The 16,607-nt window shown below is 43.2% G+C and overlaps 1 protein-coding gene across 2 annotated transcripts in view; it reads left to right on the forward strand.

Annotated features, from left to right (window-relative positions):
- LOC310782660 (uncharacterized protein) overlaps window positions 1-16,607 on the forward strand; it is a 38,249-nt gene that overhangs the window by 2,027 nt on the left and 19,615 nt on the right. The window contains exons 2-9 of one of the 2 annotated variants that reach the window (XM_083643371.1): window positions 2,579-2,686; window positions 2,988-3,039; window positions 11,036-11,077; window positions 11,244-11,324; window positions 13,532-13,684; window positions 13,807-13,974; window positions 14,817-15,023; window positions 16,421-16,579. In XM_083643371.1, the coding sequence (XP_083499497.1) occupies window positions 2,588-2,686; window positions 2,988-3,039; window positions 11,036-11,077; window positions 11,244-11,324; window positions 13,532-13,684; window positions 13,807-13,974; window positions 14,817-15,023; window positions 16,421-16,579 (961 nt within the window). In that variant the 5' untranslated portion in view covers window positions 2,579-2,587. The remainder of the gene's footprint in view (window positions 1-2,578; window positions 2,687-2,987; window positions 3,040-11,035; window positions 11,078-11,243; window positions 11,325-13,531; window positions 13,685-13,806; window positions 13,975-14,816; window positions 15,024-16,420; window positions 16,580-16,607) is intronic. The other variant, XM_083643372.1, reaches the window with a different exon arrangement.

A 16,607-nucleotide genomic window follows, 5' to 3' on the forward strand; every position in this document is an offset into this window, starting at 1 on the left:
TGGGCAAAGGAAGTTGGGGGAGGGGGAGGGGGGAACGCTTAAGACCGGAGGAAGTTCGAACCGATGCAGGTGATTGGAGAAATACGACTGGATGTCCCGGCTAAAGGCAGGACATCCGGGACACCCCCCCATCATCGCTCATTATTTTTCCTGAGTTTCCATTTCGGCCAACTTCCTCCTCTACGAAGTACAGACGGGTAGGCGGAAGCATTTGAAAATTGCAGGAGCCAATGCATCAGTTTTAAGAGACTATAAGGCCTTTCTTATGGAAGGAAGGCCTGTTTCGAAATGTATCCAGGGCACCAGGGTTACACCCCTACTCTTGCAAAGAGTGCCGATGGGATCTTCAATGATCACAGAGAGTCAGGACCTCAGTTTAAAGTCTCATCCGAAGGACAGTGCTCACTCACAGGACAGAGTCCCGGGTCTCTGCCCTTGGGCATTGGGAATGGGGAGATTATTCATAAGACCAGAGTGAAGAGAACCTCCTACAGGTCCTTCAACACCACTTCCAGCACCATGGTCTCCCATCCAAGGACTAACCAGAGTCAGCCCTGCTCAGCTTCCCCAGCAAGCCAGCGATGTAATGCAAGGAGTATGTGCTCTCCCAGGGTTCAATGTCCCCAGGGTGATTGGAAGGTGATAGGGAGTTGGGATTCAGGGGGTGGGTAGAGCGAGTGACTATGGGGATATTGGGGGGTGGGTAGGGTTAGTGGCTAGGGGTTTGTGGGGAGGGGCAAGTAAGCAGGGCTGTTCGGATTATTCTGTGGAGAAAAGTTCCTCCCCAGGCACTGCAGTGTGGAGAGAGAGAGAGAGAGAGAGAGGGAGGAGGAGAAGGAACAAGGCTAGTCACATAACAGGGGCAAGGGGGGGAGGGAATGGTGGCTCAAAGGTTCGCGCTTGTTTATGTCCTACTAGTAATGCACCTGACATTGCCTGGGTCACCTTAAGTAGGCATAAAGCAATATTTTCAACTTGATTCTATCAGGGGAGGTGCTTTTCAGGATTTTACAGGACATTCCTGGTGTTTCCAGGATGACTTCAACTTTATTTTAAATAGAGCTGGGGAACATTGAACCCCGGGAGAGCACATTTTAGGCCTGGGAAACATTGAACCCTTTGTCATGTTCCCATTAGGTGCCATATAAATCTGGGGAACATTGAACCCTGGGAACATTGAGCGGACCCCATAATGCAGGAGCCATGGTGCAGGCTAAATAAGGCATATGTTTAATACCCCCAGGTACTGTAGTCCGTATACTGAACAAGAGATGCATAGATTCACATAATACTGTACATACCATTCCGGCCAGTGTTGGGCAGTAGCTAGCTACAAGTAGCGAAGCTACTAGCTTAACTACATTCCTCAGTAGCGCGGTGGTAACTTAATTACATTTCTCTGGGGATAGCTTCAATGTAGTGAAGCTATATTTTAATGTAGAGTAGCTGGTAGGAGCTCACTACATTTTTCAAGTAACCAACACTGGTTCCGGCTGCTGTAAACCTGACTGATAACCATGAATTTAAATACCAACCTGTGGGAACGTTGTCTCCTTCCTGGTAGCATTCCAATAGCCTGGAAATGCCTGACTATAAATCACATTGCACTGCTGCCACAGCAGATGAAACACCAGCTAGCTGGGACTTCCGTCAGGTTCCCAGGCTGGCATTGCAAAGGAATCTGCTGCAACTGTTAATTGGAACTGTCACCACACTTCGTAGTTTCAAGCACCTAGCTCTGTCATCTTCAAGCATGTCTCTGTTACGACCCGGCCTAGGGGAATCGGACCACAACACAAAAGGTGCCCCCACTCTTCCCACTCCCAAGGATGATCAGCCAAACCACGGTCAAAAGTTCACAACAGGTTTATTTTCAGAGCAGATCATGGCCCCAACACAACAAACAAAACAAACTAATCCCCAACCTTAAAAACTTACCTAACAAATGAAAAGGGCTGATTACACAAAAGACACAGCTCTTACCTAAGCTCCTACCTAAAGAAACATGAGAAAATATGTTACAAAAAAACCAAAGGGCTTCTCCCTCCTACTTTCTGCTACTTGGGTAAAAGTTATTTACAGTGTACAAAAGTGTAGATCTGGAACGTAGCTATTTACAGTTTAAACTGCACAGGTCTACCAAGATAACTACCGTACACATCTTAATAAAGTTCCACAGAAGTACTAAAGTAGGCCTACACAGTTACTACCAGACAGCACACAGCAAAGCGTCAGCAGAGCAGCCATCATCGTTGGGAATGAGGAGAGCAAGGGGCAGAAGGATGGGATCAGCCGTCTTAAATCATGTCCACCAGCCAATCAGCCAGCAGCAGCCGCATCACCTGACCAGGCCAATCAGACTGAACACCACCTGCACCTCATCTCTCATTAACACACTGAACACACTCACACTGAGGAGGAAAAGATTGATGTTAACAGATGACAAACAATACAGTCCATATCGCAGGGTTATAACAGTCTCCAAACCATATAGGATCCAAGCAAAAGGGATACTTTTCCATAGTTTTTGAGTGATTTAGTTGTAGAGTACTGTGTGCTAATTGTGTTTTGTCTCCAGTCTTCAGTGATGATATTACCAAAAGTAGCAAGATGCCTGTTTGTTCTTCTGATATACTGCAGTCTGGAGAAACTGGGATACAGACAGTCTCTAAATGCATTATTTGAGGTAAGAGGGTGACAGCCAGGTACACTACAATAATTTTAGTATGCACTGTTTAGTGTGCAGAAGATCTCTTTCAGGCTGGAGTCCACAACACAGTATAGTGTTAAATAAATTTTGTATAACAGTGTGTAACAAGCAGTAATTATCAGTTCATATGCCATATATTAGGCTATTGGCCATGTTTGATGTTGGTGAAGAACCAACAAAGAGATATTGGATAAATTAATTATTTACCTGTAATTGACTAAAAACTGATGTAATTAAGTAATTTTAATTAGTAATTAATTAGATCAACCCTTTCCAGAAATCGACAGATGCGCAAGTATCACACATGCATGTCAGAGAAAAACGAGAGGGTAAGTCAAATTTTGCTTTTTTAGCTGAATTCAGTGCTAGTATCAACTATAGAGACACTGCATGAAATAGGCCACGCCCATCACGTGGGAAAAGCTCTGTTAATTTCCACACACCAGCGTCATTTTCCTTGAATTAAACATAGCTAAAAGCTGTTGTGTGGTGGGCTGCACAGACAACAAATGTAAAAAATCGCCAGTTAAAGTTTTTTTGTACTCCTGAGCAAAACAAGGAAGCCATTGAGAATTGGCGAGAAGAAAAATGTGGATCTAGCTGTCAAGGAAGTAAGTTGGAGTGTTCATCTTCCGTATATACGATCTTTTTGTGCAACACGTTTTCCCCCATCTTGGGCGTGGCTTCTGAATGATGACGCATTACGCAGTGTCTCTATTGTAGTGAAACGGTAGCTAACCACACTGAGGACAGTTCCTGTCTATTTTTCTTGTAGCCTTGATGCGAGACTCAGCCCCCAATAGACCCTTCTCACGGGGGCCATTTTGTGTCGAAAAGGCAGGATAAACATGAGTGCAAGCAAAACACTAATGAGGGTTTCAAACTTCCATGATTGGAATTTGGAAACCCTCATTAGTGTTTTGCTTGCACCTGTGATTTGCTGTTTATATGTCAGGGACAACACAAGTAGACATTGTTACTTAAAAATGTGAAACGGATGTATTGTATAATTATAGAATTTCTAGCCTATAAGCTAATTGATTTGTTCAAGATTCAAGATTCAAGATTCAAGATTTTTATTGTCACTCCATGGTACAAGTATCACGTGTGAAATTCTTGTGCTGTGGACTCCGTTTACAACATAGTACAAATATAGCAGGGCATATGAGTGCAAAAAAACAACAAGAGACACAACAAGCAATAAGGCAGTATAGTGATAAGACAAGTCAGAGACAGTGGCATATTCACTGCACATAGGTGCACATGTCATGTGCATACTTTAGACGTGCTTAAACATTTTAAATTCGGCGTATTTGACATACAGGTGCAAATAGCATATTCCTTATTAAACATACAATTAAACTCAGCGTTTTAAATTCGGCGTATTTGACATACAGGTGCAAATAGCATATTCCTTATTAAACATACAATTAAAGTTTGATTGTAGTTAACTTGTACTACGAACCTCGTTTGCCACTGGTTTAGTGGAACCAGGTTTTTCTAATCAAGTTGAGAGCGCGTGCACATGAAAATGCCCGTGCACATGAGCTTGTGCTCGCAAAAGAGGCGTGGTTTTTAACAACTAGCCAATCACAATGCAATATGGACCGCTCCAGCTCAGAACCGTAGCTTTTACAGCGCCAGACACGCCTATTTCCTCATTCATCAAAGCCATCTACTACTATGTCAGAATCAAAATCCGCATTGGATATTATTAGTCTGTTCCCGAATGACTGTCTAAAGTTACCACTTTTATTCACATCAGTCATTTATTTGAAGAGCGGTTTCTGCCTCCACGTATCCTACAGCAGCTGAATTCACCCTCTCAATAAACTGCGAGTGGAAGCAATGTGTAATGTCTCAGTCCAAAATCCATATGTATAGACCATTTAGGCTCAACGAATAATAATGATGTCATGATGTGTTTAGTCGCACTGATTGAATAATTCCTATAGGCTATCAATAAAAAAAAGAATGATAATAAAATTAAAAAAGCCTTCTGAACTGAATCGACACGGTACGTGCGGGCATAGATTTCATTTATAAAAAATAGCCTATTTTGTGGTCACATATTGTCAGCAGAGTCGCATATCTCCATATTTCATATAATGATGCTGGAAATATGAAGTTCAATCACATCATACAGGCCAAAAGCAACACAGTTGCAGCTGCAAAATGCAGGAGTAGCCTAGATATGAATCATCTTAATATGGGATCGCCTGTGTGCAGGTGATCCCATATTAAATTGCTTAGATGTAGTAGGCTATTCCAGCATGTAGGCTATGACCATTTCAATTCCAACTCAACGTCAGTCTCAGCTCCCTTGCGCACACGGCACCGTGCGCTTTGGAGACGTTTATGTAACCTTTTTATGTCGGTTTAGTGATATTTCCACACTCACTATTCAGCTGCAATCGATCAGCGGGGTCAAACAACGTATCTAGGCTACTTGAGAGCACAAAAATTAATATATTGTAGCGACTCAGGGTTTGACATGTCTGTGGGGATTACGACGTTACGTGAAGGCAGCATACCAGACGCTGTTAGTGCACTTCCTGTCTCGTGGTGAAGTCAGTCAAGCTATGTGAGAGAGCTGGCTGGTTGAGTGTATAGCTAGCAGCGAAGCTACCGCTAGGAGCTGTGTGTGAAGCCAAGAATAAAAGCCTGAGGAGGTACGGTGGTGCAGTGGTAAGCACTATCGCCTCACAGCTCGAAGGTCGTGGGTTCGATTCCCACCTGGGCCGATGTGAACACTGAAGGAATGCGTGCCCGTCCGCATGTCCTCGAGTGCCCACCACCCGGGTGGGGGTCGGCAAAATGGCCTTTCTGTGTGGAGTTTGCATGTTCTCCCCGTGCCTCCCGGGGGTCTCCTTCATATAGGAACCCCCTTCACAAAAACATGCAACATCCTGGTTGCTTATATGGTTCCTCCTCTGATCGTTAAGGGCGCCTGTTCAGAGGGAGGGGAACTGGTTGGAATAGCGTGAACCTCCCACGTGCTATGTCCTACCGGTGAAGCTTCCTCGGGCAGGTGAAAAGAAGCGGCTGACTTGACTGCCCATGTCTCGGAGGATGCATGGAATCAGTCTCGGCTCTCCCCAGATCGGCAGAGGATGGAGTAGCAACCAGGATTGAGTAATTCAAATGAGCACTAAACGGGGGATAAAAATGGGATAAAAAAAAAAAAAAAAAAAAAAAAAAAAAAAAGAATAAAAGCCTGTACCAACTACAAGTCTCCTGGTTCCTGGACAAATACCTGATTCGTTACACTGGTGTCAAGAAGTAAAGTGGTATCGCCTCTGCGTCGGCCGAGAGGGGAGAGGGTGAGAAGGAACGGCAAAAGAGACTGTGCGTGAGACGGCTTTTGGGCTTGAGCGACCTAGCGGTAGTAGGTTAGCTACCAGGGGTGCTAACTGCTAAGAGCACCACGTGCGATGGTGCGCGACGGAGAATGGCCGTCGCTGAACGGGAGGAAAGAGGAGCTGACGACGGGGATCAGCTCGGTGCTGGCGGGCATGGAAGCCCGTTTGTTGAAAGAAGTCAGACGGCTGTTGGAAGCGACTCCTGCCTGGGCAGTGGAGCTGTGGCGAATGCTGCGGGAGGTGATGCAACGTGTGGACGAGTTGAGCACAGAAGTAACGCAGCGGGAAGAACGGCCGGAGGAGCCACAAAAGAGACTGTGTTGGACATGCAGGGAACCTGGGCATCTAGCGAGGTGGTGTCGCAGCGGTCCCGGGGGACAGACCAGGTACGCGGAGCAACGGCACTGGGGACGGCCGGGTGTCTGTTGGTCATGCGGTGCGTTGGGACACCTAGCCAGGGAGTGTCAAGAGGCTGTCGGAGACCGGAGGACAGCGGGAGAAGAGAGACGTGCCGGCGGCTGGCAGGTGAGACTCTGTTGGACGTGCCGTTCGCCTGAACACTTAGCCAGAGAGTGCACTGAGACTTTGGGGAATGGAGGAGACACACAGCCGGGGGAGCAGCCAGAGCAACAGGCAGAGGAACAGCGGAGCAGCGGAGCAGTGGAGCAGCCTGAGCGACAGGCAGCGGAGCAGCGGAGCAGTGCAGAGCCGGTTATTCAGGTCAGGAGAGTGACGCTTGAGCCGGCCCAGGCTAGCTGCTCTGCATACCAGCCAGGTGAGGGAGAGGGGTTAATGCCGGAGGAGCTGGCCCAGCATAGCCGCTCCACACCCCCCACGGTTGCTGTGCAGGAAGCCGAGGTGGAGATGGATGCCGGTGGTGTTCGCCCTGCTGCCCTCAACACGCCGCCCCCTGGGGGAGGAGGACGGGAGGACGAGCGAGTGAAGGAGAAAGAGGAGGACTGTGCAGATGTGGGCCTGACGGACAACGACATGGACATCTGGGATGTCAAAGTGGGTGAGTGGAAACGCAGGCAGGCGGAGGACGCGGATATCGGTCCGTGCTCGCGTGGGTGGCGGCCGGACGCCGGCCCCCTGTGGAGGAGATTCACCTATGTTCCGGTGCCACGAGGGGACTGTGGAACATGTTTTCGGACCTGGGTGTGTGTAACAATTTTGGAGAGAAAGGGGTTCCAGTGGGTTGTGCCCAGTTGCCTGCGAGAATTGGCACTGAGGGGGGCGCACAAGGGCCCTGGTTCCAGTCATTTTGGGCCTGAAGAGACACTCAGCCGCATCCGTAAACTGTTCTACTGGGGAAAACACAAGGAGGATGTGCGGAGATACTGCAGTGCGTGTGTTGACTGTGCTTCAGGTGGGATAGAAGCTTTGAAAGGGGGGATGGAAATGGTGGTGGTTTAAATGAATGGGAAAAGAGAAAAGAAATGTAAATGTTGGGGGTTACTGTTAAATTGAAATGTGTGTAAAAAAAGAAGGAAAATAATGTGAAGGGGACGGGCTTGTGTTGAATTGAAATGTGGGTGAAAATGAGTGTAAAAGGAAAGGGGGAAAATGTCAATGATGTAGATGGTGGTGGTGGAACGGAAATTAAGTGGGGTGTTGAAAAAAGAAAAGACTGTTGTTGGGAATTAGAATTTGATGTGGTGACGGGAAAAAAGATGTTGGGGAAAAAAAGTGTTGGTGTGTTTTGGTACAGGGGGATATGTGTGGGTTGTGGGTGCCAGCGTGGGAGCTGGGCTTGTTGTTAGGTGAGGAGTATGTAGCGACTCAGGGTTTGACATGTCTGTGGGGATTACGACGTTACGTGAAGGCAGCATACCAGACGCTGTTAGTGCACTTCCTGTCTCGTGGTGAAGTCAGTCAAGCTATGTGAGAGAGCTGGCTGGTTGAGTGTATAGCTAGCAGCGAAGCTACCGCTAGGAGCTGTGTGTGAAGCCAAGAATAAAAGCCTGTACCAACTACAAGTCTCCTGGTTCCTGGACGAATACCTGATTCGTTACAATATAAAAACATATTCCAAAGTGGTAAGTAGGGCTTAATTAAAATAGCCAACAAGTGCAAGGCTTTAGTCCTTGATTAATTCAACATTACAATTCGTGCTCCTTCCTAGATGGGAAACCCGTCCAGAAAGGGGTTGGCCATTTTTCCAAACTGCTGATTCGATTGGTTCGTGGGCGGTGTATTTAAGGTCTAATCTTATCCTTGCAACTTAACCTGCTGCAGACCAGGTTAAGTGTGAAGCATAAGTTGCTATGGAAATATATGTCGGTAAGAAGTTAACTTGCTTTGTAGTACGGCTAAACCAGGTTTAAACCCAAACTTATCAGGATCAACCTAATCTTGCTTTGTAGTACAGGCCTCTGGATAGGATATATACACTCTTTATTATTACATTAAAACTGAAAAAAGCACCCAGGAGAGAGGCACTGCTGTGCACAGGGCTTCCTCAGCTGCAGATATGAGTTTTTCTTCTTTTGTGATCATCCATTTATGAAGATAACACTTGCCGTTAGTTAGCTCCTTGTAACGTTACTGCTGTCAGGCTGAAACCGAGACTTGACTTCCCTGTAGATTTTCATGACTGACTGTTGATCTTGATTACGTCTTTTTCTCTGTAACTGTAAGGGATCACAGTAATTTTTTTGTAATCTCATTACATACTCCCGTTACAGGTAATCTATTACTCCCCAAGCCTGCTAGTAAATGTAACTGACTAATTTTCAGTAACTTGCACAAAAAGGCACAAAAAGGCCTTTTCTCCGGTTTAGAAAAGGCCATTTGTAATCAACTAAACTCCCACTTAGAAAGCAATAACCTACTTAATGATTTTCAATTTGGTTTCCGTTCCACCCGTTCAACTATGTCAGCTTTATTATTATTTACCAAACAAATTCGTACAGCACTCAATAAAGGTCATATCACAGGAGCCATTTTTATTGATTTTCGTAAAGCCTTTGATACAGTGAACCACCAGATCCTCCTGAATAAACTTAGCTCATTTCAACTTTCCTCCTCTGTGATAATGATGATCTCATCATATCTATCAAATAGGTCCCAAGTGGTTAAAATTGGCCATGTGAAATCCCCCCCTATATCATGTGATATGGGAGTCCCTCAAGGTAGCATTTTTGGTCCTTTACTTTTTCTTTTATATATTAATGATCTTCCTACGGTTTGTAAATTTTCAAATTGTTTATTATATGCCGATGACACTGTTATCTTTTTTTCTGATCCAAACCCTAATGTCATAAATACAAAACTATCTTCTGATCTTCACCTTCTCCATGACTGGATGAAATCTAATCATCTAACTGTTAACGTCAAGAAAACTGAATGTATGTACTTTCGTTCTCCTAGAAAATCTATATCTATGTCTGACCCCATACACTTTGCAAATCACCCATTAACCATAACAGACACCTATAAATACCTTGGAGTAACACTTGATACTCACCTCACCTACAAACATCACATCAATAACCTAGTCAAAAAGGCAAATCAGAAACTATTTGTTTACAGTAAGATTAGACCATTTCTCACCGTCACTGTTTCAAACACATACCTACATGCAATTTTTCTTTCAACAATATCCTACTGTCTTCCAATCTGGTCACTCACGACAAAGGAAACCATAGAACCCGTAGCAAGACTCTACAACAGAGCATATAAAATTCATGGTAACTTTCCACCTTGGACTCACCACTGTACTGCACTCTCACACTCCTCTGCTCTAACTTTTCAGAACTACACAAAAAGTCTAGCCATTAAGTTTTATTTTATGCTCAGAAACAACTCTTCTCCAACACTTACAGCTTTACTCCCAAGACACAACACAAGACAAGAACGCATCACTAGATCAATCTCACATGCACTTATACCAGTACCGGCATACAAAAATAATTATGGACTAAGATCATTCTTCCACACATACACCAAAATTTGGAACGAGATCCCATTTCACACCAGAGAAATAACCTCTATCTCACATTTCAAAAAAGCTTACAAACAACATTTGATGCTAGAAAACACCTGGGCCCCGTTCCAATACCCATACTTCCATACTATTTAGTAGGCAAAAAAAGATTTAGTATGTCCCAATACATAGTATGTCAGATGCAGTATGCCAAGAGTACCAGGATGTTGTACTACATCAGCTCCTATTTCGGAGTATGCATCGATGCATGCTGCTTCAGCCAAACTTCCCCACAATCCTTTGCACAGCAGGAAGTTATGTCTTCTTCTTCTTCTTCTTCTAATGTTTTATGGCGGTTGGCAAACAACTTTTTGTGCATTACCGCCACCTACTGGAGTTACGTCGCACTGACTGAGCTGCGTGTTCATGAATGAGATAATTAACTTTAAGAAAGCCTTGAAATATGTTAAAACCAAACAAGCATGGTGTGTACCAAAACATGCATATCTTGATTCCTGTTTAGATCTCTGACTTAATGTTTTTGCTTTATTTATTTTATTTTGTTTATTTGATTGTCTGTTCCAATTTTGTAAATGTTTAGTCTGAATTTTTTGTATAATGTACTGTTTGTTACTGCCAGACTTTGTTTATTGAAAAAAAAAGAAAAACTCAAATGTGGCGCTGCGGACGTCGGCGGAAGTGAGCAAGAGGTCGGAGTTCAGGAAGCTCACGTGACGACAGATGTAGTGTGTCCCAATAGTATGCATTTTGCATGCATGCTGCACACTACAATCCATACTTTGTGAGGGCAGCGGCAGTACATACTACAAGAAAGAAGTACAAGTATGGGTATTGGAACGGGGCCCGGTATTCACTGATCCGACTCACCCCTAGGTTTCTTTGTTGTTGCTGTCTTCGTATTGATGAATGAATGAATGTCTGTAAATGTAATTTGTTTTTGTTAGGTCTGTAATATTGTATGTAGTGAAATTGAACATGTTCTTGTATAATTATTTTTTGTTTAATGTACTGCAGAACAGGAACCTGCTGAAAACCAGTTTGTAACAATTACGTCAGGTCAGTTAAATGTACATGTGAAATGTCAATTTTATCCCTTCCTGTATAAATAAAGTGAACTGAACAATACTGGAATGAGATTAGGTTACATAGTCTGAATAACATAAGCAATCACATGACTCATCACATTTGTAGCTAATCTTTAACAAGATTTTTTTATTTACAGCTACAACTCTACCACCAACACCAACAACCCCACCACCAACTCCACCAACAACTCCACCACCAACAACTCCACCAACACCAGGTATTACACAGAAAATCTAGAGCTGAATGAATGTGTATAAATATTTTCCTTGTGGTAATAACTGCCTTTGTTGTAGTGACAAAGGAGTTCACCAATGGACTATGACCCTTCCTTCAATAACCCAACGAGTAAAACATTCAAAGATATCGATGAAGCTGTGAGTCTTTACGTGTGCACCTGATGATAGGCGGATGTCCCGGATTTCTCCAATCACGTGCATCGGTTCGAACTTCCTCCGGTCTGAAGCGTTTTTTTCCCCAACTCCCTTTGACCAAGCTCTGTGGGCGTGAAGTACAGACTGTATGCATTCGCAGAATGTGGAAGAGACAGTCTGACTTCAGAGACTAGCAGGAGCCTGGTGTTGGGGTCGTTGATTTGGTGCACCTGGGCCCGGTGTGCTCCCTGAGAGACCTTCAGACCATTTTGGCCTCTCTCCCTTCTCACTTGATGCACCTTTTGTTCTTTTTGTTATGTAGTTTGTGTTGTCAAGTTATTTTCCTTTAGTTTTAGTGAATAAATAATTGTAATAACTTTTACGTTTTGTTACTTCCTTGACCTTTTTTATGTTACAACCTGGCTCAAGGAAGTAACAATTGGAGGACTCATACGCCAAAGTCAAATTAAAACAATAATTGATTAACTAAAATTAAGGGAAAAGACAGGGCCAGGAGAGTGGGAGAGCGGTCACACAATGCTCCAGAATGACATCTACACCATTTGGAAAAGTGTTTTTTCTAACAAAACAATTGTTGGCATGATGGTCAAAGTCTCAATAGTTAGCTGCTCCTGTTGGTCATCATGGGGATACAGTAATTCATTTGTTCTTGTCTGTTTGGTTTGGTTTGAGTTGATAAGGCAACAACGGCTACGAGCAGGGCCACAAGTCTGTGTCACAACTGTCTATTCTATCCTTAGAATCAAAGTGCTCTTTTGTGGCCATTTCTTCCAGTGCATTTGTGTTTGTAAACAGTTTTATATTTGTTCTCATTTCTATGTGCTGATTGCTTCCCACGAAAAGGTATTCAAGGGCATTCCAGGAGAGCCATGCATGCTTGTTTGTGTGCGTGTGGAGAGAGAGAGAGAGAGAGAGAGAGAGACACACACACACACACACACACACACACACACACACACACACACACACACACACACAGAGAAATACAGAGAGAGAGAGAGAGAGAGAGAGAGACTGGGAGAGAGAGATGTTTGTTTGATGTTGTCATCATCAACTTAGCCTGTCTATACTGTAGATGTTTGGAATTAGTCCAAATGATCAATGTACAGTTGATATCATAGGCGGAGTTTGACTTTTAGCTCTGGGGGGGGGGGGGGGGGGGGGCACTTCTGCGAGAGACACATTTGAAAAAAAATTAGAGGAATATCTCATTTTAAGGCTGGCATCATCATGGTCTCTCTCTAATTATTGTTTAATAAGTATAAGAATGGAAATATAATAAATATTAGAATATGAGTAGAATTACAGAACATTAATAGCCTACTCATTATTGTATGTTTAGTAATGTAATGTATATTATAGTGCTTCACTGTTCACTGTTGCTTTTGACCGTGCTCAAAGACACTTTACAAATACAGGATAAAACAACTTTAATAAAGAGAGAAAATATTAAAATAGATGAGAGAGAGGGGGAGAGAGAGATAAATATTATAGGTCAAAAGCACCAGTGAAAAGGGCTTTTTTGGAAAGATGACATGAGTATGAAAGACAATGAGTTTTGGCCTGTCAGATGTGACTGGGGAGGGCATTCCAGACGGAGGGGGCGGCTGCAGCAAGGCCCTGTCAGAGGCCCCCCTCAGCTCAGTCACAGCTTTAGCAAAGAGATACCTGTGATTCTTGTCAAAGTGGATATAAATTGTATGATCATATTCAGCCAGACAGACAGATGGATATTTACAATGGTGAGCATTTTTTTTTATTTTTTTTTACGACTGGGCCTGGCCCCCCAATTAACTCCGCCCATGGTTGATATACTATTATGCTAAACTGTATATAACTGTATAACTGTATAAAACTGTATAAGCTACCAATAAATACGTTTATAATGTGATTATTAACACTTATATAGTATTATTAAGATAATAATAGTGTTAATAAGCACCTTATAAGAGCCTTATTATCTATTAATTAACGGTTATTAATAGAACCTTAATATAAAGCGTTACCGTTTTCTGTTCTGTTCTTTTCCCAGTGATCACAACCCTGACGGAAATTGATGTTGTGCTTGCAGTCGCCAGTGTGTCAGCAAATTTCATAGATCTATTCAGGAACTATCTGAGGAATTTAGCCATTCCCATATCCATCTCAGAGTCTTTCAATCTAACAGGTGTTAATCTTACCACAGGTAAGAGCCTCTGGTAACTAATGTGTAGTTGTACTTTAAGATACAAACCTGCCATTCTTTTATGGTGTATGATGGTTTAGTTTGGCTTGCTAATATATTTTTCCTCTTAATTTCCTCTGTAGTGTGTGTCCCAAACAACACTGGTGCCCTGCAGTGTACCTGTGAGAACCAGTTTGGTTGGTCGTGTGACAAGTGTGTGATCTATGGTGCGTGCAGTAACACTACATTAGAAACCTGCGGATGCATAAATGGACTTCCTTCTGATGGACCGTTCTGTGAGCCAATCACAAGTGTGTATAGTCATATTTATTTCGACAAGGAAATAGAAGTGTAGTCACTAAGGCTATTGAATGGATTAAATACATATACTTTTGTGGCTATGTGCTCATCTGTCTTCTGTAATATTTCTCTGGGTGTTTTCGACCTACCCTGCCCTACAAAGCAACAGTTGCAATAATGAAATTATTTTGTATTGCTTTGAAAGCTAAACACCGGCCATAACATTTGGTTTTTAAGTAAGAAGTATTCACTGCTCTTTGACTCTCTTTGGGGCATCATTGCTCTATGACGGTAAGCTTATCAGAAAGCTGTTGTATTTATATTTATTGATCCCACTCTCTCAAGCCATGATAACATAGAAATATTGCTGCATTCATGTGCTGTCGGCGTAATCGGAAAAATGAGATCCCGACTGGCAAAATTCACGTGGACACTCAAGAAACTTGGCGAAAATGTTGGTATACGACTTGTCATTATATACGCGGAAACATGGCAGACAAAAGTGCTTTGTAGATGGTATTGGAAACTTTTTATTTTGCTCCCATGAATATGGTATTATTGTTAGTTGCTGTCCACGTAGAGTGACCTAGAGTAGTTAGACAAGTTATCTATAATCATTAACCCTGATTTGGTTTCCACATTCCGATCATTCCGACACCACATGAACATGAACACACCTACATCAGAAGAATGACTTGCCTATTCGGAAAATCGAACCATCCAAGGAGCACATGAATGCAGCATATTTCCATGTAAATCCGCCAAATAGCATCCTAAAGGATTAAATGTTTGTACACTTTCCTTTTTTAAACAATCTTTTTAATCTTCTGTTTTCTCTTATGTACTCTATCAGCTCTCACTCCATGCGAGACCACAACTCCTGCTCCAACAACTTCTCCAACAACTCCTGCTCCAACAACTTCTCCAACAACTCCTGCTCCAACAACTTCTCCAACAACTCCTGCTCCAACAACTTCTCCAACAACTCCTGCTCCAACAACTCCTGCTCCAACAACTCCTGTTCCAACCTCAACGACTTCTCTAACTCCAACAACAACAGGTATTACACATCATTTGTACTGAAGGTATATTTCGGGGTCATAAATGTGACCAATATTAGATGCATACTGTAACTCAAAAAAGTATTGCATTATTAATTATTTGTACACTCATTTCAAAAGCAGAAACATTACTTTATTCCATTCTTCCTGAAAACAGCAATCCTGCACTACACTTGTTGTTATTACTTTTCTTTTACAGCTCAAAAATGGACAATTGCATCCTCTCTTATAAAAATCAGGATAACACAATAGAGAGGCCATTTACACCTGGCGCTAACATGCATTTTCTGTGATCAGATTGCAATCAGATTGTGTTTTATCACTTGAAATGCCAGGTGTAAACACCCCCAAAACGCATTGAAGGAGGATTGCAATCTGATCAGCCAAACCACCTCCGGAGGTGGTCAGGGATGCATTGTGTACACATTGAACACAAGTGTAAATGCAATGTGTCCTCTCAATCTGGATACAGCAACTTTATGCGGATTGAGAGGACAACCATTTCTGCAATCTGATTGCAATCAGATTGCAGAAAATGCATGTTAACGCCAGGTGTAAATGGAATCAGGCTGAAGTGATAAAATACAATCTGATTGCAATCTGATGGCAGAAAACGCATGTTAACGCCAGGTGTAAATGGCCTCAGATGACTTTGCCATGTGTGCTTGGCTACTGTATTGTTGCTTGCAGAAAGGCAAACAACAATACAGTAAAGGCAGGAATTGAAGTACATCAATGTCTGATGAGTTTTACACATCACCCACATGGGGTCCACTCGCTGTGCCGACGGCCCACGGTCCCGACAGCCCGCAATGCCGATGGGGTCCGCTCAAGACCGCCGCCTCAGTTCCACTATGAAGGCAAAGGGAGGGGGGGGTTTCTCTCATTTCCACCTGCACTGTGAGCTCCAGGGTTAGGGTTAGGGGTTAGGGTTAGGCGTTAGGGTTATGGGTTACGGTTAGGGGTTAGGGGTTAGGGTTAGGGTTATGGGTTAGGGTTACAGGTTAGGGGATAGGGTTAGGGTTAGGGTTATGGGTTAGGGTTACGGGTTAGGGGTTAGTCCGCCCAAGGTAGTGGGCTGTCGGCATTGCGGGTTGTCGGCATATAGACGCAGCACCTCCCACATATTTGGAAAAGTGAATAATTATCTCTGTAGCCTTTAACTGTTGTTGGCTGCTTCCTGCTTGTGTGGTAGTCCTTTATTTTATTTTATTATTAAGCAGTTATCAGCTTAGCCTAGATGTTAGGAATTATTGAACATTATGTACTGTTATACTGTTATATTGGTTAGCTTCACAGACAAAATAGGTGGCAGGCTTTATACTAGCACTAACCTAGTTTTCATTGTGTTTTTCATCGTCTAGTAGTTTTCACAAATGTCTTGTTCTTTTCCCAGTGATCACAAAGCTGACGGAAATTGTGCTTAAACTACGCATCCCAGTCACCAATGTGTCAGCAGATTTCACAGATCTACTCAGGAACTATCTGAACAGTTTGACCTTTCCCATACCCATCTCAGAGTTTTTCACTGTAACAGATGTTAATCTTACCACAGGTAAGAGCTTCTGGTAACTAATGTGTTC

The sequence above is a fragment of the Poromitra crassiceps genome (genome assembly GCF_964638095.1).
Source record: "Poromitra crassiceps genome assembly, chromosome: 9".
Lineage (NCBI taxonomy): Eukaryota > Metazoa > Chordata > Actinopteri > Beryciformes > Melamphaidae > Poromitra > Poromitra crassiceps.